This window comes from Vanacampus margaritifer, chromosome 14 (assembly GCF_051991255.1).
Source record: "Vanacampus margaritifer isolate UIUO_Vmar chromosome 14, RoL_Vmar_1.0, whole genome shotgun sequence".
Taxonomy (NCBI): Eukaryota; Metazoa; Chordata; class Actinopteri; order Syngnathiformes; family Syngnathidae; genus Vanacampus; species Vanacampus margaritifer.
The window spans coordinates 7,558,659-7,581,240 of NC_135445.1; the positions used below are offsets into that span (position 1 = coordinate 7,558,659).

Here is a 22,582-nt window from a genome sequence, read left to right on the forward strand (position 1 = left end):
AAATCCCCCCCTCCTCTCCCCCACACACAAAAACACTCGTGTATTTTTTTGTAAATTAAAACTGCCCCCCCCCTCCCATTTAACACAATCTATTTTATTTATATAGAAATAATAATAATAATAATATAGAAAACGTACCATGTTATATTCAAATGTATATATGTTAGCATTCTTTTGTTTTAATTCTTAATAAGTCACGGTGTCCCCTCACTGGTGAGCTATTTTTAGAATAGACCAGTGGTCTACTCATACTGCCCTTGGGCATAACTAGTACCCACTGGCACTTTTTTTTTTTTTTTAGACATGTAACAGATCACCCCTCCCTTTTTTTTATATTTAGCCACCATTGCACTGATGAAAAGACACATTTTAATTAAGAACAAGTTTTATTCAAGAGTGGTTCTTCCGTAATAAATAAATGCACAGTTCATTCATTCACACAATAAAATTGAAGGGAAGTTGTTTTTCTTTGAAATGGATAATATATACACATGTATACGTGAAGGTTTTCTATTGCCGTATGGTTCGACTGCGTTGAGCAGACATGAAGAGCGTAGAAAGATCAACTCACACAGACAAAAGTATTGCAGTTTTTTTTCTCGACTGATTGGTTCTCGCTCTCCATTTGTCCTTTCACGTTAGACACACACGCAAACAAACAAAAAAAAGAAAAAAAGTCCGTCTACTGTCACCGTGATGAGCAGATCAACCAGCAATTACAAATACAGTATTGCATCACTTCAAAGTGCTACAGAAATTGGTGTCGACAATCTTTGAAAAACAGGAAAATGTACTTTCAGAGTTAGAGAAGAGAGTGTGATTGTGACGTTAAGAATTGAAACGTCACGTCTACCTTCTTGAAAGGTTCAAAGTTCAGTATTGCAGGAGCTCGGGCGTGCGTGAGAACAACAGGCCTTCCTCATGAGGAGCGACAACAATTGAAGAAAGTAACCTGAGTTTATCTCCTCGTTAACTTACTGAATATTCAACATCTATTTTTTCTTGTGATAATTCATCACATCATTTACATTTTTTTCTCTCCTACCCTGCTCAAAACGACCTGATGAGTGTTTCCGTCTTATGTTCTTGATTTTGCTTGTTGGGTAAACAGATGAACATCTGAGAGGAGGAGGAGGAGGAGTAGGAGGAGGTGGCGGCGAAGATGAGAACGAGGAGATTAAGAGGAGCGACATGAAAGGAGATGAGAGGAAGGCCTGTTTGTGTGAGGAAGAGGATAGACAGGAAACTCCGGTGGGCCTGGCAGCAGAGCACCTGTCAGTGAGGAGGGCCTGCTTTCTACCCCCCCCCCCCCCCCCACACACACACACACAAAACACACACATCCACGTCTTTTGTGTGGCAGCAGGAGGGGTGCCAAAGGAGGAAGGAGCGGGTGCTTAAAATTCCTGCTTCCTTCCTGCATCCATCTCCTCGGATGGATGCAGGAAGGAGAGCTTAAAGAGCTGTCGTCTCCATGGCAACTAGGGTTGCAAAATTCCCGGGATTTTTTTTCTCTCCAAAATTGGGAACTTTCCATGGGAGTTTCCGACACTGAAATTAGTTTTGAGCATAATTCTGACTAAAACGAGATGGTTGATTGAAGCACAAATGAAAATAAAGATCCATTTTGATTTGCATGTTGAATGGGAATGTTTCCAAGGGAGAGCGGCCATTTTAGTCAGCATTTTCAGAGGGACTTTTTTTTGTGGTATTTTTAGATCCAGGGTAAAAAAAAAATTTAATGGCTTCAGTCAGATGGTCGATGAAAATATTTAACCTGTTTCCATTACATGCGGTGTTCCTCAAGGCTCAATCTTAGAGCCCATCAATTTCCTCCAAGATAGCCAAAACCTGTCTTTATATTTCATTTGAACATATTTATATTCCTATTTGTCAGATTTTTGTTTTTAACTTTTTAACTATTATCCTCAATTTCTTAAAACAATGTTTTCAAAATTCCGCAGCTGAACCTCCCATGGAAATGACCAGATGTTATCCACTTCTTTGCAACCCTAATCACACCGAGCGTTCACTTCAACACGTTCACTTGTTAGTCATAAGCGTATTATTAAAATGTGTGTCGCTTCAAGTCCAACACACAAACCTGGTTGAAAGTCAAGTTGTCATTTTTTTTGGTCACTTATTGGAAGAAGCTGGTTTGTGAGCCAGGAAGCGTTCGGAGCGTCACGGCGGTCCATCAGCAGCCCGGCGACGTGGTGAGGGGGCTGTGATGCAGGTAGGCGGGGTTCACCACCGACACGGGGAAGTTGAAGATGAAGGGCGAGGTGGGCGTGGCCGCCGCCGAGGCCACCCCCGACGACGTCTTGGGCGCCAGCAGCGGGCTGGCGGTGGCGGCGGCCTCGGCGGCGCACGAGGTGGCGAGCAGCTGCGACTCGAATTGCAGCAGCTGGCCCATGAAGCTGAAGTTGGGCGAGATGATGGAGCGGCGCCGTCGCACGAACTCGAAGGCCTCGTCCAGACGCACGCGCTTCCTCTTCATCAGGTAGGCCAGGCAGATGGTGGCCGAGCGGGAGATGCCCGCCTGGCAGTGGACCAGGACGCGACCGCTCGAGTCGCGGACGGAGTCTGAACACACACACACACACAAAATAGCACTGGATTCAATATTAAAATTATAATTATAATATATATAATATAATATAATTCAAAATTAATTTATTGTGGTGGTTAGTTTATTCGAGCAGTTTAATTTTAATTAGGCATGTTTTTGGCCAGCTACGTTAAAGACCCACGCTAATGGCCAGATGAAGGGAAAATAACACGTTTGAGTTCGTCCACAAATTGGGCATGCATTAGCAAGTAAGTGCCTCAATATTCAGTGTTATAAGTGATTTTTTTATTTTTATTTTTTTTATCGTCAACCTCGCCTCAATATCGTGATAATTATCGTATTGTGACATCCCTAATTGGGACAAGTTCAAAGTAGACAACAACTCCTCTAGTGAACAGTATGTGTACTTTTAACAGGTGTGGCCTAATAAGTGAAGCCCCGCCTCTTAAAGGCATATATCTAACATACACACATGCACTAAAATACATTTAATTTTCTTCTGTAATTTTATACTTACAATCTCTTTTTGTGTTCAAATAACATTTATCTTGTGTTCAAAGTATGCAGGGAGGGGGTTTTACCCCCTTCACCCCCCCCCCAACCCCAATATGGTGTCTATAGTGTTATATTGCACATGGGTCTTGCATGTATCCCAAGTGATTAATTGGGGAGCACTGTCGATCTTCTGTTGTGGTTGTTGACACTGTATGTCTGTTCTCATTTTCGGTGGCATCCCTCAAGGGTCCATCTTAGAGCCCATCCTATTTGTGTTTTAAATGCTACCTCTCAGAGATGTACCGCATCAATATTGATATTGTTGACCCTCGGTATGATGCAGTAATGCAAGTGAAAATAATAATAATAATAATAATAATAATAAAAGTTTTCCTCTTCTCAGAGTCAGAATAGTTTAAGACTGTTGATTTTAGTTTAAAAAATAAAAAAATTTAAGTGGTGATTTAAATGCTAAAAATCCCTTTGCAACATCAATTTTTAGAAATGTCTTTTTACTGGATAGTTTCATGCAATGCCATCTAACACTTTTGGTTTCAAATATTAAATACCCCCAAAAAATTGTGAGTAGAAAATGTCGCTTTTTTTTTGGGAGGAGGGGGGGGGTTTCTAATACAAAATTTGTACAAAACAAAAATGTTGTTTTATTTGCATAGGCATACGTTACCGTTTGCTTATATTTAGGCACTGTGGTTATATTTGTGCGGCTGTCATACCAGAATGGACAAAGCTGAGTGTTTCCCCACTTCCTCCCTCATCTCTCCTTTCTGCGCACATGCTCGCTCTTACTCGGTTACCACCAATAACCCCATTTGGATAAATAGCCTGATTAAAGTATTTACAGAAAATTCAATTTCCCCCGGCGGCGTCACTGCTTGGATGCTCAAGTAAATATCCTGCAGCACGTGAGGCCGTCTGCACAAAATTAAAAGACAAATTAAATAATGAGTTTCATTTCCCTGAGCTGATTAATTGCGCCGCAATTATTAGTAACATTCATACAGAGGAAAATTGATGGGAAAAAAAAATACACATTTATGTATTTTTTGTGAATATTTACGATTTTACATATTCAGGCCTTTTCCATATTTATTGTAATATTAATAATCTGCGTTATTAAATTTTTTGATTACCTAAGAATGGGAAGACACTTGATTGCGATTGTTCTCGTTCGACTCTCGCACTGATGTCAGGTAACAGAGTGTGTGTTCACCCGGTAACAGTGCGGATGAGTCACGATCTTCTCCCACAGCAGCTAACTATGACACATACCCGCCCGCACCTACACACACACACACACAACGCGGCGCATCACTCAAACCCGCAAAGCGCCGCCGCGTCCAAGATGTATGCAAAGCTCACTCGGAGAAACCGTTGCAAACAAAAAATATTTTTGGTAATGCTTTTAGATTTTGATTTTGTTTTTTGGAGGGTGCTGCCGAGGCGTGACTGCGACACATCGCCACAAGTCTGACATCACCTCGTAGCACGACAAGCACATTGTATCGACTATTAACGCCACCATTTTTTTTTTTAAACGTGTGGTTAATGACCACCCCTTACTTGGAAATCCTGTACTGGGGGAATTCCCGTCGCAACGCAGCAGATACGTCCACGTCAAAATTTAGCAGTGATAAATGTAATAATAATGCATATTTGTGGACATTGGGGGTCAAGTTGTATTTTACAATTTTAAAAAATGTGCAGGATTTTACAAGTTACTGCATGTTAAAGATTAGACGGCTCTTGATATGAAAAGAAAAATGCATTGAGGTGTCACCAAGGTCTTACAAATGCAGTTATGCCATCTAGTGGCAGAAAAATGACCAACACAAATCAATTTCATACTCGCTTTTTACAGTACAGTACATCTTTTTAACTTTAACTCAATTTGATGAAGTATTATTAAATTACTGTATCAATGATTAAAAGATGCCGCCATATTTCTATTAGTTTAACATTTTTAAGTTAACAAGAGTATGAAAAAAAATGTATTGTACATTTAGAACAGATATAAAATGGTGATTAATCCCGAGTTAACTACTGAATTTATGCAATTATTACGATTAAAAATGTTAATCGTAATTAATAGTTTATACAAGATATTGTATAAACACTCACAATATTGAGAAAAAAATTAATAAATATATATATAAATAATTTTTTTCTTTCTATGCCATAAGAACTCACCAATGAACTCGATGGCCTCGAGAAACCAGCAGCTGATGTCTTCTTTGTGGTTGTCTTCCACAGGGATGCACTTGTACTGGTACGCGCCCTCGAAGTGGTTGGGGCAGTCGGACGACACGTTGAGCAGCGCCGAGATGCCGATGGCGTCCAGGACTTCCTTTTTGGAGGCGTGCAGAGCGCTGCCCAGGTAGAGAAACGGGAGGATCTCCACGGGTCCGCCCTGGAGTAAAAAAAAAAATAAAATAAAAAATCCGGACTATGAATTCATGATTTCATAGTGGCAATAAAAGATCATCTCGGTACACGGGTATGATATGACCACCATTCAAGTACATGATCGCCATGGCAACGAGGACGACTGTCATGACAAGTGAATTTAAAGCTGTTATTTCGAGGTTCAACTTGTACATAATGTATCACGAACCGTAAGGCGCCATATTGGGGGAGAAAAAAAAGCCTCGGTGACGAGTACAAAGGATTCTCTGTGTCCAACATTAACGATGTCACTGCGGATGACTCAAGTACTACAAGGGTGACTCCACTTATGTATTGGGGTAATCGCATTAGTTGTGCAACTCATGTAAAAAGGGTCACTTGATGTGTGTGTGTGTGTGTGTATGTGATTGATTGCTGTGAGGGAACATGGAGGAAATGTCAGTGGGATTATAAATGATGCATTTGAGGAAAATGGCGAATTTGATGGCTGGAGCACATGAAAGTCAGTTCCGCTTATTATGGATGGGTGTGCCACTGCAATGTATTGTTAATTGTTAAACTAAGTTATGTTTTTTTTTTAAAGAGGTCAAAAAATGGCTTAATGCTTATTTGGGGATTGATGGCTTTTTCATTTTATTAGAGTTCCTCGAGTTATACTAACTGCAACAACACATCGGCTTGAGTCCAAATGGACAGTCAATCAGCCAAGAAAGGCAATATTCAATATTAATAAATAATTATTAATAGTAAATAATTAAATATTTTTAAAAAGTCATACATTAAAATTACAATGGTGTCGTTAAAACTGTAATGATTTAAAAAAAAAAATATATATATATATTTTTTTTTTTTTAAGTGAAATATATCAAAATTGAATTTGCATGCAGCTCCCAGCTAAACAAAACACAAAATTTTACATCAAGAAATGTTATTATTATTATTAGGGCTGGGTTTAAAAAACAATTTTGAATAATCAATATCAAATCGATTTTCCTTTTCGAGCCTGAAAATCATGAATCGATTATTTTAATATCTCTTTTTCCCATAAATTTATAACAAAATAGAATTTTAAAGTCCGAGACATTCACTGTTCACATGAATTTCAAAGTATTTTCTAACATTTTTGAAAGACCTGACATTTACAATTGTTGAATTCGATCTCATCCTTGCTAATGCCAGTGTTTGTGTAACTTAATTGATTTTTTTTATTACTAAATCATTTAACCAGTTACTTCCTCCACAAAATTTAAATTTGGAATGTAATGTTTGTGGAGTTGTTATCATGTCCTTGATATTTAAGAAGACTTGATGTTCCGTCATAATGAACCAATATCGGACTGAAGCGAAGTGAATCAAATCAGAAAAAAATTCTAAATTGAATTGAACTCTTGTAAATCGAAATCAAATCAATTGAGGACATTTTTACAATTTTTTTTTTAACATTATATTTTAATGAGTGTTGTACTTGAGAGTACGTATTAGCATAGCTGTAGCTGCCTTTATTGAGCCAGAAAAAAAAGAAGTAAAAAAAAGTCATGATGATCTTGTCTCAATTTACTCACAAATTGACTTCCTGGTGTCTAATGCGTATAGAAATTCAATAGCAATACTAGTTACCGTTTTAAAGCCACTATGTGAGAGCGGAAGAGTTTTTCCTCCCTTTATCATTGGATCAGTGGTTCCTATTGACCAGGCTCGTGTTGGTTTATGTCACCGCTGTCAGAGTCAGGAAGTGATCAATACTGCTAAGAGATGTAATGTGAGGAGGGGGCGGAGGGAGCGGGACGCCAAACTCGCTCATCCTGTCCGCGGGTTTGTACGCCGCCACCGGAAGCTCCGAGACGAGACGCCTTCCAGTGTCCACCTGACATGGCGGCTATGACTATCTCTTTTCTTCAAAATGGCACAGAGGCCCGATTGTCTGCACTCGATCCGCTTGTGTTCCGAGGAAATGAAGCCGGGACGCATGTGACTGCCGGAGTGGCATGAAATCGACACAGACAAACGAAACGAGGCCACCGGGGTCACAGGAAGTGACGGCGGTGGCGAGGAGAAATAAGTGGCGAAGTGTGGCCGGGCCCGTGCTGTCATAAGACAAAAATACCTCAGCGGCACGAAAACAAGACGCCGTCCTGCGCGCACAAATTCACTTGGAAACGGATGTGAGAATGCAAACGGCGGTTGAGATGCCCTTGAGCAAGGCAAATAGACAACAGCTGCTGCTGTGTTTGAATTCAACTGCCACTTAAATGGAGTGTTTGTCTAAGTACTGGTCGGTGCTATTAATGTTAGCACAGAGTATTTTTGAATCCTTAATGTCACGCAGCAGCGGAAAAATGAATTATTTGGAGAGAGCTTTTTATTTTTTTTTGTTATGGGGCCAAATGATAGAAGCTGCAAAATGTGGAACGTCACAAGACGAAACGCACACAACAGGTTAACGGACTTCCTGTTTATGCATTATTTTGTCAATTCATCAATCAACTGGATTTTTTTTAACTTCATTTCTATCTCTTTTTTTAAAAAAACATGACATTAGTTCAAATTGACAGAGCTGAAAATACACAAATATAAATTATGATTCAGTTCGTGGTTTGGTTCGTAACATGATAGAAAATAAGCAAAACGGTTAATGGTTTTCAAAATAAAAGCAGAGGTTTGAAAAAGTCTTATTATGATTCAACAATCTTACAATATTTACTGTTTGGGAGGCTGAAATTCTGAGGATTTGGAAAATTTGACATAAAATGATTTGAAAAATAATGATCAATAAATTTGATAATCGATTACTTTTTGTGTACTCAGTTGATCATTGCAACTCGAGTACACTGCGATAACTAGCATAACAGGTCGACGACATGATGGATTGAAGCTATTGAATCTGCTAAATTGTGTAAACACAAATGAAGTAACGTCAGGAAAATGGCCGACTACTGTGAGCATCAGTTTTGGTGTTCTCTCATTTCAACAAGTCATACAGACATGTTTAGGACCATTTTGCCTTGGCGGAGGTCTGTGCTCTACTGACTACCTTTGTAGGTGCAGTACTTGCATACTTGAATGCTGAGACTCCAGTTGTTTTAATACTCATTTCTGGTATCATCTTTTGGACTCTTACCTGGTCGTGGTGTGGCGTCCCGCAGGACGAGCAGGACGAGTCGACGCTGGACTGGCTTGTGAGCGGGGGCAAGGATTTTGTCTTTAAACAAAACTCGGGGTACTCGGAGAAGAACCTGTCGTAGCCGCCTGAAAACAAAGCAAGAATGATGACATTAGTTCTTATAGGTTAGGACGAAACGCGGCTGCTTAGCCGGAAAACGCACGACTATCCGTTATGAAACCTCTCAATCAGGGGTCACATGACCTGTTCTAAAAATAGCTCACTGATGTTAAAAATATGAAATTTGGGATAATTAGTGAGAATTTATTGAAATGATCAGAACCATCATCGATGAATATCCTAATAAAAATTGTATAATTTGAGCTGATTTGTTGTTTTAGAAGTATTTATGAAACTGCTTCAAAAGGATCCTAACTATAATATCTAATATGCATATTTGCCATTAATTTGAAGAGAATGATGATGTATTCTCCTATGCAACTTTGGCATCTGTGTCACACACACACACACGTCCAAACAATGCATCACAGTCCAAACATAGCAGCGTATTTTAGACGGTTCCGTTAAAATCAAATGTTGATTTTGTCAGTTAGTGCTTCCCTTTTGTCATTTGCCCGAAACATCCCGTCTCGGAAGTGATCATGTGAGTGTGCTGGAAGTCCCTCTGGCTTTGTGTAACATCAACGCAAGAGCATTACCTCATGCGTTCAGTGAGCAGCAATGATATATGTGTGTTTAAAAAATGGTGAAAGCCCAAGCAGATGCACAACTGCTTTAGTGTAATTGAGCCACACACACAAAATATTAAACTATCATCAATAAAGTGGACTGGCGATTGAAAGCGAATCTAATAAGGAACATGTATTTTTTTTTCATCTGTTCAGATTATTTATTTCAAAATTACAAGTCACTTTTATTTTTAGAATTTACAATCTAAGCACCACAAAAAGAATCAGACTGAGGATTGTGGTTTGAATAGTCAGTATTTAAAATGAGCAGCTAAATAACTGCATTAAGATCAAAAATAGCTGTACCAGTGTTTTGAAACACAAATATTATGGCAGTAGTGAATTGTGTCGCACCACCGAGAGCTCTTTCTTTTATTGTTGACTCTCAAGCAAAACGCTCCTATTCAAATGTTAATATTTCAATTGGTCGTTGGTGATCCTGAATGCATCAATTATTACCCTTCATACATGAATGAATGGCGCAGAAAATTCAAGTGGACGGCCTTTTGTTGTCACGCGATTGGAGAGAAGCGAAAGGGGAGCCGCCGTTCATTCTCACCTTTGAGCAAGTAGATGCGCGAGGCCGTGGAGTCCCCGCACAGCGCGTGCAGCACCAGACTGGCGGTGCTGTCCTCCTTCACCGCGTCCGCTTCGGGCGTCCTCTCGTCGTACAGCACGACGGCCGAGTACATCCCGGAGCGCAGGCGGGCCCGGACCTCGTCGTCCCCGGCTAGTATTTGGTCCAGGCTCAGCACGGAGCCCTTGGCCCTGCGGCGCACGATGGTGTTGCAGCGGGCGTTGACAGCCCCGCGGATGTGGCCCGCGTTGTAGGCGAGGAAGGAGCGGCAGTCGAGCAGCAGGCACCGGGCGCCGTCCTCCTTCAGGAGCCGCTTGAGCACCGGGCAGTCCATTTCGCACAGATCCTCCATTGCGGCTCGCTCGTGCTGCTGGTCTGCGGACTTGGCTGTGGCTCGCCTCTGGATCGGGATCCCGCGTGGATTGACGCCCACCACCCCCAGCACCGCAGCGCCGCACTTCTAAGCGAGCATCTCGCCTCCCGCGGAGCTCATTGTTACCGCGACCCCCTCTTTCTGTCACTCTGGCTTTCTCTTCACGATTGTTTCGACTCTTTTCCTTTTTTCTCTCTCTCTCGCTCTAATGAATGAGGAGTGTGGCGTCACGGCGGAGGTGACGTCATCGGTTCGGCCAATCACAGGCCAGGCAGTCTCGCGCCCCCTTCCTCCCCTGCTGTCCATTCACAAAAAACAACACATCAATGGAAGCGTACTCGATGAGGAAAATTGGACTTGGACGCCTGTCATGTCGACAACATAGTAAAAAAGAAACGCTTCACTTAAAAAAAAACCCACATAATGCTCACATTAACGTCCTTTTCTGACTTGAATATTTGGTCATATTAACGCGATCTTGGTACGTCATTTGAACGGAACGGAACGTTGGTTTGTGTTTTGCGCATGCGCTATTCGCAAGAACTCTTATCTGTTGAGTACAGGAAGTACTTGTATGCGCGGCGGCCATCTTATGTTGCCAATCGCCAAGTGAGCCTAACTGACATTTTCACGTTGTTTTCTTTCTCAATGGAGAAATTGCCACAGTGTGCATATACACACATATGTGTGTGCGCGTATATAAGTATATACAAACGTCCGAAATATGGCGGCGTAGCCCACAACCAGACTTTCGGAGCAAAACCGACTACTCTATTAATGTGGCGAGTGACATGAATAATATTTTTTATTGACCGTCGAAAATTAAAAGATGAAATGACATCTTTTTGCATGTTGTCTGTGGGTCGCGATTTAGATCGGGATATGTATACGGGAGTGACTCTGTCCGCTAACGTATGTAAAGGGATTATCCCGACTGTTTCAGAAACTGGAATTTTTTACCTTAACCCGAATATTGACTGCATGTAAATGTAGTCAGTGTTTCCGATTGTGGTTTTACATTATAGTAGTGGTGTAGAATTTCATTGCATCTTGATGGGTGCGTCTAATATTGTGGCCTTTTTATTTGGCTAAGCTAACCAAAGTATTACAAACATTAAAATAAACACATTATTAAATTTATACCCCTTACCGTCCGTTTCAATTAAAAGTATGCTTTTCTTTTTTTGTAACGACAGATTTTCATTTTGGCTCTCATTAGTTCATGTAGGTGTACAAAACTGTACAGTATAATTATCTAGGCCATTACATAAAAATGTCCTGAATTAGTCTATTGGAAAAAAATCTACACAATTGTTCTCACAAGACCTTGACAAAAAATATTCCAGCGTTACAATTTCGATACACAACATTGCAGAGCAGTTGTGTGCAGTATCGAAAGCGCAAGTGTTTTTGCATGAAGCACACACGCAAGCATGTCCACGTTTGTGTGTGCGTGTGTGAGTGTGGTTTCACAAGCAGAAAAGCAATTTGCATCTTCTATCACGCAGTCTGAGTTGAGTGTGCTCAGGTATTTGCATGTTGATCTCATTTCCATGGTGACAAGACCAAATAGTGCAGCAGATGAGAGAGGAAAGGCAGACTTGGACAGTTTGTACACGACAAGCGTTCGTTCTCATCGCACACACACACTATTGAAATTCCAACAAACTGTTTACGACCCTGTGAGTGAAGCTGTATTTTTCAAATTAATGGACTTTTTTTTAAATGGAAATACTTATACTACTATCATCTAATAATGTAAATTCCCCCCTTATAGTATAGGCTTAAACCAAATATGACAGTCTGTGATTTTGCATAATTAGGCAAAAACATTAATAAGATTACTACCTTTATAAAGTGTACAAAAATAATTTTAGACGTGCAGTGAAAAGAATGTAAGACATCCAACTGTACTTGGTGGCTCATTCATGAATCATCATTTTGACGACGCTTCTTGGAGGCCACCGTTTAATCCCGCCGCCAAAGCTCTGCGGCCGACTTGTGGCGCTTTCGAATCGACTCCGCCATTGACCCTGGAGATGATGCGAGATGCTTGCGTCAGGGAACATAAGTCACTTTTAAAGCGCTGAGAAACTGCAAGGCTGTGTCACCGTGATTGCCCATAAACTCTCCCTGAAATCCTGTTTATGCAGCTCAATTGGATTTTGATTGACCTTGTATAGTAGCGCATTAACTGCATATGTAGTTTACGGTTATGGGGAAAGACTGGGCGAGAGAGAGAGAGAGGGACGACGGATGATGAAGAGCGGGGAGGGGAGGCCGACGGCATCGTAAGTAGCGGTCACGTGTGCTGGATTGTAGCTTCCATTAACACACGGGCGGGATGGTGCAGCTGCCGTAGCAACAAGGGAGAGGTGAGGAGGGGGCGGAGACAGCGGGTAGCCAGATTAGAGCCGATTGGTCCGGGGGAGACTCTGCGATGATGTCATCCCTCCCTCTGTCATCCCCTGCCCATCCATTCATCCCCTCGCGTCCGTAGCCCGCATGCATGCCGTCATCCGTCAATACAGCCGCTAAGTGGGGCGGGTTTTTTTTTTTCTTCGTGTAAGCACACGTCACTGCTAGTAAATATCTCTTTCACTCCCTTGCCTTTCTGTGCACTACAACAGAATGTAGTATTGTCACAAGAGAGCACATTGATGCAACACTATTGTGCATTTCTAGCTTTTCCCCCTCTAGTAGCTTGGCAGTGCACTTAGCATACATAGCACGGAAACAACTGCCCGGCGTTAATTGTTGGATTGGCTTGCTGAATAATACCACATTCGAGTGCTGAGATTATGCACCCTCTGATAGTGCTGATTTGCTTTTGTCAGATAATGCAAAACTACAAAATAATTTATATGAAAACTTTGTAGACAGGTGGCACATACGCTCGGTCATTTTGAGTTACTTGGGACTTGTTGGGGTTGTGCAGATGAGTTAACGAGTTGAGTTTAATAGTCTTGCATCGCCGTTTAAAGATTAAAGTTGATTAACCATTCAATCCCAAAAACGTATATAAAGTTTTTTCATTCTTTGTCCTTCACTCCCAAAACGTATTTAGACTCTCTTTTTTAATATATGTTTTTTTTTTTTTGCTACTGTAGAGCGTACAGGCTTTGATGCAGCTTCTGACCTGAAGAGGCCGCTTAAAGCAATGGTAGTTATTAAAAAAAACGGCCAGCAGGTGGCAGCAGAGTATAAAAGATCAGCCAGAGCAGATGTTGCAAGAATCTCTTTTCCCCAGTGTTTTTAACCAGTTTGTGAATAATGATGAAACTTAAGCTATATTGTAATGCTAATTGCTGCAAAACGGAAACCGATACAAACATATTCCAATATACATATAATACAATATATTCCAATTGGTCAATTTACAAAGGATTTAAAGTGCCCAATTGCTGCCATCTCCAGACTATAAAGCTCTGTCGAGCAGCAAAAATATCTGGCTAACAAGGCGACACAGTCTTCATACGTCTGGGTGGCTAACCACTCGTCTTAAAATATTCATACCACCGCGACCCAGGAGATGGCAGCGAGAACCGAGGGTATCGTTGCAAAGTGAAGCTCCAACTTGATCATCCAAAATTTATGTTGAACAATGCGCCGACGACAACTGCGTGAATGTGATACAATAATTGTACGGTTATACAGAGCTGTCAAAATTAATCAATTAGTCGACAAGTAATCGATTATCAAATTAATCGACAACTATTTTAATAATCGAGTAATTATTTGTTGCCGTTTTTTAATTTAAAATTGTCCGAGTCCCTGTTCACTGATTTCTGTAATCGTTCATGAAAGAAGACTGATTATCTTCTGTGTTTAATCAAAATAAGACATTTGCAAACACCTGTTTTTGACGAGGTTTGTGCGCAACTCAGTGCTGTTGTAATTGGTTCGTTTTTTGTACAGTATTTATGGGTCATTATTATTGCAATCACCGTCTAAGATGAGATATTTACCTTACCCGTTAAACATTTTTAATGTGTGAAAAGTGCAAGCCCTAAAAAATGCAGCAGTTGTGGAGTCAGCATTTCATCACCAAACACCGTAATTACACTTTTAATTAGTATCTATTTGGATCTGTTTATGTAAACATCCCCACTTCTTCCACCAAAGTAGTCTGCCTCCTCGACGCTAATAATTCTCAGAATTAATGCCACTGTCAGTGAACTGGAACTGGAACTGTAATGTACTAAGAGTTGCTTCTAAAACTTTAATGATCTATAAAAGAGTGAGTGACAAAATATCATCTCAAGCGCCCCATTCATGTTCCAAGTCCTTTGATTAAACTCCCAACTGTCTTTGGGCTTCAGCTTCTTTCACAAGGAAATGTGAATGCAGCCAACTTTTGTTATATAATTGTTACATAATCCTCCATATTGTTAGACAGGCAACAGCCCACATTTTACAAGTGAGTCGCTTGTTGGTGGTTCGCCGTGAAAAGATGATAATGGACCTCATCCTGTGTTGCTCTAAAAATAGACACCATCGAGGTCGTGACATCATATATGTTGCTGTTTTGTACACTGGTTTACAATCAACTTTAAGTAATGACTTCAGTGCACCAAAATGTATCCATTTTTTGGCTCGCAGTATTGCAGTCTAATCGTTTAATGCTACTAAAATTGCTCAAATTCATACTTTTAATGATTTGCCTCTATGAAAATGTCATCACGATCATTTACTACAAATAGCACATTTGGAATGTATGAAAATGATACGTGTGTCTCTATCCTGGGTGCTCAGCGCATTATGACTAAATCGACAATTTTAATAGAACAGAATGTACACTGAAAAGTGAACGATGTTTAGTCATTATGGGATGTGAGTCACCTTCCAAGTACAAACAGTAATTTTCCTCCTCTGCATGTTTGCCACCTCAACTGTCAACCACATTAAAGTTAATGGTGAATACACAATAAAAAAAATTATTGTTACGTTTTAATTTACAGAGGCTTTTTACACTTGCATGAATGTTAAAAACATTAGATAAAAAAATTGCCGTTGGTAACAAATATGGCACTCAACAACTTGATTTTAGATTTGCTAAAACCTGGTCTAAGTGGTACATTATATAAAAAAATGTCGTTGGTAACAAATATGTCACTCTGCCATTTTGGATTGCATGGCCCCTGGCAACATATGGCAATTTGCAATTTGGTGACAAAAAAAAACAAAAACTCGATTTTAGATTTGCTAAAACCTGGTCTAAGTGGTGACGCAGGTGGAATATATCTCCGCAAGTGGAGATATTCTTGCAGTTTCTTGAACTTGGCGTAACAATCTCTTGCATTGGACAAAAGTCAAAAGGTTGGAGGTGAAGAGTTTCTGTTCAAGTTCTGTACACCATCATAAAAAAAATCACACATGGTGGCGCAAGCATGTATTAATATATATGTATACACTGAATCTGTGCTACTCGCTAATCCCTTAATCCAATGATTAAACCCTGAGTGATTACTGCTGCACTTCTGTTGTTATCGCATCAACATGTAATAGCATGCTGTATACGCATGTTGCCGAAAAGAAGAGGAAGAGATACAGAGTGTTGCAAAAGAGTAATCGAGAGGGCAAGTGAGGGTGAGAGGGCAAATTGAGTAGCGGAAATGAAAACGAGCCAACGTGAGGACAGATCCATATTCTCTCTGTGACATGGCCAATGACTTTGGCAAGTGCGCTTTGTGGCGCAACAAGAGATGCCATAAGGCGCATTAGTAGCAGTCTCAAAAAGCAGCAAATATTTCCAAGCTTGATCATCAGAATGGAAACAAACGAAGAAGCTGGTGGCTTCATAATAATGACTCAAGCGTGGGTGCGCTGCTTTTTTTTTAAGGTCTATATTGTGTTTGTCTTTGTGTTGTCGGTTAATAAGTAATAGACGCCCGACAACAGGTAAGCCGTGGAGCCACACAACAAACACACGTGTGCAAGGTCAACGCACTGATGACCTTCTTGTCTGGACTGAGGTGACCACACACAAGCATACACAATTAAAATTTGTTTACTCTCTCACCTACTTACCCTCATGTGCGTAAATTGGAATTCTAAAATGTCATCAAACAAAATGCATGTTTACTATAACAGCACGTCCATAAATTGAAACTAGTTGGACATAAAAATGAGAATGTAGTTTGTCGGGGGGGGGCGGGAAGGTAAAATAGCTTTTTTTTCCCGAAATATGTTGAGCATTGCATAATTGATGAATTGGGATTTTGTTTTTATTGTTAGCAACATATCGCACGTGGAAATGCAAATACAAGTGTGCCAACATTAGGTGGAAATGGCGTAAAATGTTTTTATACAATATCAGAAATAAGTCTTATGAATCGATCTCAAAGTGAATGGAAGAACAATATAATACAACGGGTTATTTCTTTGTTAGGCAATCTACAGTACGATGGGGTCAAAACGGACAAAGCAAGGCCTATCTCTGATTATTTCCGACCTTTAACTATTAAAATCGATGTTTAATGCATGAGCTCATTTGATCTCTTTGATCGAGGGAAATTCCAAGAATAGTTAGTACAGGAATTTTCGCTCTGTTTGTTTTGGTGCACATGTTTGTCTGATGTCTCAGCGACGGTTATTTTTTTTGCAAGTCATTCACATTTTTTTAAGGATTGAGACAGCAAGAGTTGGGACGTGGCAGCCTATTGGCCAATCACATGTCAACAAACTAGCCATAAACTACTCTCCCATGTGAAGCTGAGTGAAAGGTGAAGAAAACAGGCGGTTCATATTTTTGGACATCAACTGTACTGTGTGTCACTTGCAGTTAATGTTAAAGTAGCACTAAGGAACTTTTCAACCTTAGTAAAATATTTTCATAACTCTTCTGATGAAACATCGACTTAAAACTAGTTAAATGGTACCTTTGCCGTGGCCTGAGGGGGTCTGTATCATTATTACTGGCACTAAACAATTTTGAGGAGGATGGTAGGAACACTGCCACACAAAAAAACTACAAATGTGCTGACTGCTTTATGGCACACGTCGCTTCCCCCTTTACCCATTCGTTACAAAGACGGAAGTCAATTTGAATGTTGTGAGCTCAAAAATGACGCTTGTCCTCAGGAGAATCGTGGTCTTCCTTCAGGCGTAACGTTTATTGACTTTGTCCATATGGTGGCGCCATAATCAAGCTATACTGAAAGTTCCTTAGTGTTTGCTTAAATGTTTTATTGATTGTATTTGTTGGATATGCTGGCCACATAAGTCCTTTCTAAAATAAATAAATAAATAAAGTTCATGAACCCTTTTGGTAGCCGTGTTTTTTTTTGTTTTATTCCTACTCAACTTAATTCCATGCAGGGAGAATACTCAAAAAATTCAATTAGTTCCAACTTCCACTTCCTGGTCCCCCGTGGCCAACATAAATGGTAATTACATAAAATGTTTGTCAGATTTTGAAATTGAAATGAATCATTGAAAAGAGAATGTTAAGTTTTAAATGAAAAGCCTTTTATACTCTAAATTAGAAAATATAGGTTGTCTAAAAAAAACTAGTTTAATTTCGGATATTGGATTGACTTTGCTGTTTTTGCAATCATATAATTCCCTTGCCCAGAGTTCACCAACTGATATTAGAGCAGCATTGAAAATTGCTTCCTGGCTAAAGTTCAGTACCAATTTGAGCAGCTCACACTGCTCCAACGCAAATTACAGTTTACGACTTTACGCTATCCATAGCGAGTTTCTGGAAACACAGGATCTGTTCTTGACAGACCACACAGCACAATGCCTGCTACTAAAGCCCGTGACGAAAACACTGAACTCCTCGAGCAGGCGTTCACGCAAAACCAGGGAAAGTCTATTCGGAGGGTTGCATTGGAATTCAACATCAACAAAAGCTCCATTCAGTGGATACTTTGTGGTACGGGGAAATTTTATCACCATCAGCTTCTCAGTCAGGGACACAAAACAATAAACAGGTTTGAACTCATGCTGACCTTTCTTCTCTTTTCTGTTTTTACGCCTCAGATAGAAACACACTGATGAAGTGTGTGAGAAAGGGTATGGGTGAAAACTGCGTGAGGGGGGGTTGGAGAGGAACAAGAGGAAGTGGAGTGTCCTTGTTAATGAGACACGGTCACATTTAAGTGATTGGATTTCCTCCTCTAGTGTGCCGCTATGAGTCAATTGCCCAGTAGCCTGACAAGCAACCAGAACTTACACAAAGTGAAAAATGTGCTTGCTTCCTCGCACCCGCAACACCCCTTACCCAACCCTCCCTGTGTGCTTGCTTAAAGGCGCACGACACCACACAAGCCTTGAAGCATTATCACAATCTGCCACATCCTCAACACTTTTCCAAGATAGAATGAAATGTGCTGGAACGTCCTCACACACTTCCTGCTTACACGTCACGCCGCGTTATAAAAGAGAGAAACCGGATGCTTTCTTTCAAGCTCTGTTAAAATAAGCCTCATCTCAAGCAATGTGCTGCTTTTCTTTGGTCCTTCCTCGGGTCTCCTGACGGCCTCACGACTCTGGCTGGAAGTGTTCGGTTTAGGTGAACGGTATGGGATTTTTTAATAGGTTTTAGGTGAACTAATGAATATACACTCACACTCACGCACACGCGCATGCACATACACATTCTCATCCACATACAAAAAAAACCCCAAAAATTTAAATTTGGAAAAAAAAAAAGAGAGCAATGATGATGACATGTCAAATCAGTAAAATTACCGAATGAACAATACTGAGCTCTCCATAAAAAAAATAAAATAAAAAAATAAATAAAAAAATTCTGCTCCGGAGTTAGATCAATATAGTTCAAATTAGGGATGTTGGATAAAAAAAAATGTTTTTCCAGTACGAGTACTCAACTGGTACCGATACTACTAAAATAGAGAGACCGGGGCTAGTTATACACAGACTGTTAAATGCCATTATTTCTCAAAAATAAGGGGTCAAGTTTGTGGACCTCTCATTGTATCATGGCTGATGTGGCGTGATGTCTTGCTCTTTTAAAGCTGGTTGCTTTATCCAATGCGACTTTGCCACGGATACTTGTCTGTTTGAGCTAAAGCAACAATACGCTCCTTGCTTAAAAAAGAAAAAAAGAAAAATACCCACAGTCTGCAGACAGTTACGTCCAGCCAGCCATTTTCTGTAACCACTTATCCTCAGTAGAAATGAGCGTGTGAGCTGGAGCTGGATAAAGATCCTTTAATAGTAAACGGAGGCGTTGACAGATTAGCTGTGATAGTGTGCAGTTTTAAGGTTGGATCCTAATTTGTAGGACTGAAAGTCATTAAAAATACAAAAACCCCAGTATCATCTATATTAGATGTGCCCTACTAACCAGCACTTGGTATATAGCAGCTAGACTTCCGCATTCATATTAATTATTCCTAGAGCCTGTCACAAAATTGCACCAGTAAAACTTGCCAAAAATAAACTAGAACAGAACCCAGAAGATCGCAGACCTTTAACGTTCAACTGTTAACAAAGCTGATTTGCGTCTATTGGTATTTAGAGATAATGCTGGCTACAGCTACTGAATATTTCAATTATATACTAAATACTGAATATTTACCATCTCCCACTTACTCTATTATGGTTGTGGCAGTAGCTCATCCGTATAGACTTGAAGGGTTTTGGACCCTGGTCACCCCAATTCCTCGTATCGCTCCTGGCATGCATCTCTGCAAATGTGTGGTCTGGTTCTCCATGTGGTGCTGAATGCTACAAAAATACAAATCACAGTGCAACTGAATTAGCCTTCAGCAATTCAAATTAGTATAGAGAAAGACACAATCCAAAACACTCCTTTTGCAGCTTTCTTGGAACCTTTGCGAGTGTGCAAAACATTGACTTGTAAATGTTGGTTTGTACTTATAATGACTTTGATGATATGAATTAATCCAGATGTATTGCTTTTTATGTTTTAAAAGCATCATTAGCTTTAAAGGCAGTATCCTACTTTGTATTACATCAGATGGCTTTGGATACTCACTCACTGCCAGTTTTTCTTATTACTGTATCTGCTCCACCTCCCTATACATGAGTCATAGTTTAAATAAAGGTCACCTGCCCATTACACTTTTCGTGGGCATGAAGAAAGCTCTGGGAGACACAGCTAAAAACATGGTCCATTCATTTCAATGGGGGGGGGACAACGTGATTTATGAATGTTTTGAGATGCCATCTTCATATGATCGAATCTATTTTTAGCTTGTAAATGAATGAAGGTGAGAAGCCAGTTTGACAGTCACGATCTACAGTAAGCGCAGTGGGCCTAGAACGGCAGTTGCGGGAGAGTGCGGTTGTGCAGCAAAGGAAGATAAATGAGACAATTAAACACGACTTGATGGCACCTCAGTGACTAATGATGTTTCCTTCCTCCCTGTCTGAGGACACACAAACACACTTGCTAGTAAGTAAGCAGTGAGGAGCGAGTCTGTGCGTGTGTGTGTGTTTTCAGTTGACTGTTTAGAGACTGTTTCATGGTTTCCATTGCTATATAGACAAACGGTGTGAGGCATCGAGTGAGACGGTTAGTGTGGATAACAAATTTACTTTTGAGTTTTATACTTTCTCAATAATAGGCTATGTGATGTAGTTATAGTATTTTTCATGTAAAATGTATGCAAATCATGCCTTGTAACACAAAGAAAAAAAAACAAGTGATGGCTTATTAGTCTTCAAAAAAAATCCTAAATTGTTTTTTTTACGCTTATATTGTATGTCAGATATAACCAAGCCCTGCCACGCAGAGCAAAAATCTGTGCGTAATTGATGCCCTTCTAAAAAGGTTTATAAATGCCTGCAAGACTGCAGCAAAACACTTTTTTTTGTCAACTGAAACTCCTCAACTCAATCTCAACACGTGTTGGCAGCAGGATGCTAGATGGCAACAAAAACATCACTTGTTTAAATGAAGCTACCCAACTTACTTCAACATAGTTTCTTAGCACAAAAATGCCACAAGATGGTGACCTGCTTTGGATTAACCACATAAACGTCAATGTGTGAATATGTATTTGACCCTTTTGTTAAGAATAAATAAAATAAATAATGCTTTATTGAATTTAAATACAGGTACTTACCTCTTGTAAGAACGTTTCATTGAATTTCTAGAAGAAAATCCACAACACTTGGCATTTTTTTTGTTGGCTAGCAACAAAATAGCCTACTCTAGTCATTTTAACCTTTCTATTTTCTAGACAAATTTTAAATAGGTCAAAACGAATGACAATATATATATATATATATATATATATATAAATCTGAAATGAAAATGACCTGAAATAAACTTATGAAGCTAAACTAGCATTAGCTTAAAACCCAGACCCGTTTTAAGCAAATGCCTGCGCTAACCATTACAAATTTGTCTCGATACTTAAGTTACAACAAACTGTGTATTGTCTATTTGAAGCACTTACTGCACACTTGTTACGTGTTCCCAGGTACAGACTGTATTAGCTTTGCGCTAGCTAACTTCCTGTTCTGTTTAAGGTGGGAGTGAGTGGAAGCCCGCATGTGATAATTAGTTTGCCTCATTAAAATGGACGCCAGGCTTTGTTGTGCCATCTGGAGCCACTGTCCTACCTCCTGTTGACTCGCCAATTTGAGCTCCTTGTTCCTGGACAACACACGTTTATATCAGTCTGTGTGTGTGCGTGTGTGTGAGGTGCATGTTGCCAGACAAAATGTCCCCAAGCCCTTACAAAAATAGACCTTAAAATGAATCCCTGTCTTCTAATCCTGTTATACCAAACTTTCAATTTTGTGATAATTAATGCTAGAAAATTTGGATAATGTTAATTTTAAACACAATTTAATGTATGAATGTCAATGAACAATTGTATGCACACAATTATACACTTGAGCTGTTACTTTCTTTTCAATGAGTAGCACTGTGTTGCTCTAATTTATGCACGTGTAAGCTAAATATGACTTAAGCCACTTCTGCTTGCCACATTCCATGCAAAGTTGCATTGACTGTATTGTATGCTGGGGACAAAGGAAGGTCACATATAAATAAGGATTTCCACATATTTGCACATGAATGCTGATGTCTATCACATGCCGTGAGAATTCTGGGTCAAATATGCAGCCCAAGACCTTTTGCACCTTTGTTTATTTATTTTATGAATTTCTTTTTTTTTTTTTTGTTAGTACTCGTTTTTACATATATGCAATATTAAATGCCCTATTCAAATTGATTCTGATTCTAATCATTTATATTAAAAATACATATATTATTTAAAAAAAATCAAAACACACATTTAAAGGGTGAATATGTTTCAAATTGGAAGTTGTTGCTGTTTTC

The 22,582-nt window shown here is 39.8% G+C and overlaps 1 protein-coding gene across 3 annotated transcripts; it reads right to left on the reverse strand.

The window, feature by feature from the left end:
* Positions 1 to 367: 367 nt before the first annotated feature.
* Positions 368 to 21,940, reverse strand: dusp4 (dual specificity phosphatase 4). 3 transcript variants are annotated; one of them, XM_077585908.1, is made up of 6 exons: positions 21,859 to 21,940; positions 19,858 to 19,992; positions 9,900 to 10,588; positions 8,610 to 8,737; positions 5,276 to 5,495; positions 368 to 2,586 (listed from the first exon to the last, which is right to left on the reverse strand). In XM_077585908.1, exons 3-6 carry the CDS (start codon positions 10,267 to 10,269, stop codon positions 2,198 to 2,200), a joined length of 1,107 nt encoding a protein of 368 aa, XP_077442034.1. In that variant the 5' UTR covers positions 10,270 to 10,588; positions 19,858 to 19,992; positions 21,859 to 21,940; the 3' UTR covers positions 368 to 2,197. The 3 variants fall into 3 exon arrangements, with proteins under 3 accessions (XP_077442034.1, XP_077442033.1, XP_077442035.1); XM_077585907.1 differs by having other exon boundaries at positions 9,900 to 12,323; XM_077585909.1 differs by lacking the exon at positions 21,859 to 21,940 and having other exon boundaries at positions 9,900 to 10,585; positions 19,858 to 20,058.
* Positions 21,941 to 22,582: the final 642 nt, after the last annotated feature.

Coding starts and splice junctions, on each gene's coding strand:
- dusp4 (XM_077585908.1), bottom strand. CDS start 10,269: ATGGAGGATCTGTGCGAAATGGACTGCCCGGTGCTCAAGCGGCTCCTG. Junction 5,496..8,609: donor GGACGCCACACCACGACCAG/GTAAGAGTCCAA, acceptor TTTTTACTCCAG/GGCGGACCCGTGGAGATCCT. Junction 2,587..5,275: donor CGAGGCCATCGAGTTCATTG/GTGAGTTCTTAT, acceptor GTGTGTGTTCAG/ACTCCGTCCGCGACTCGAGC.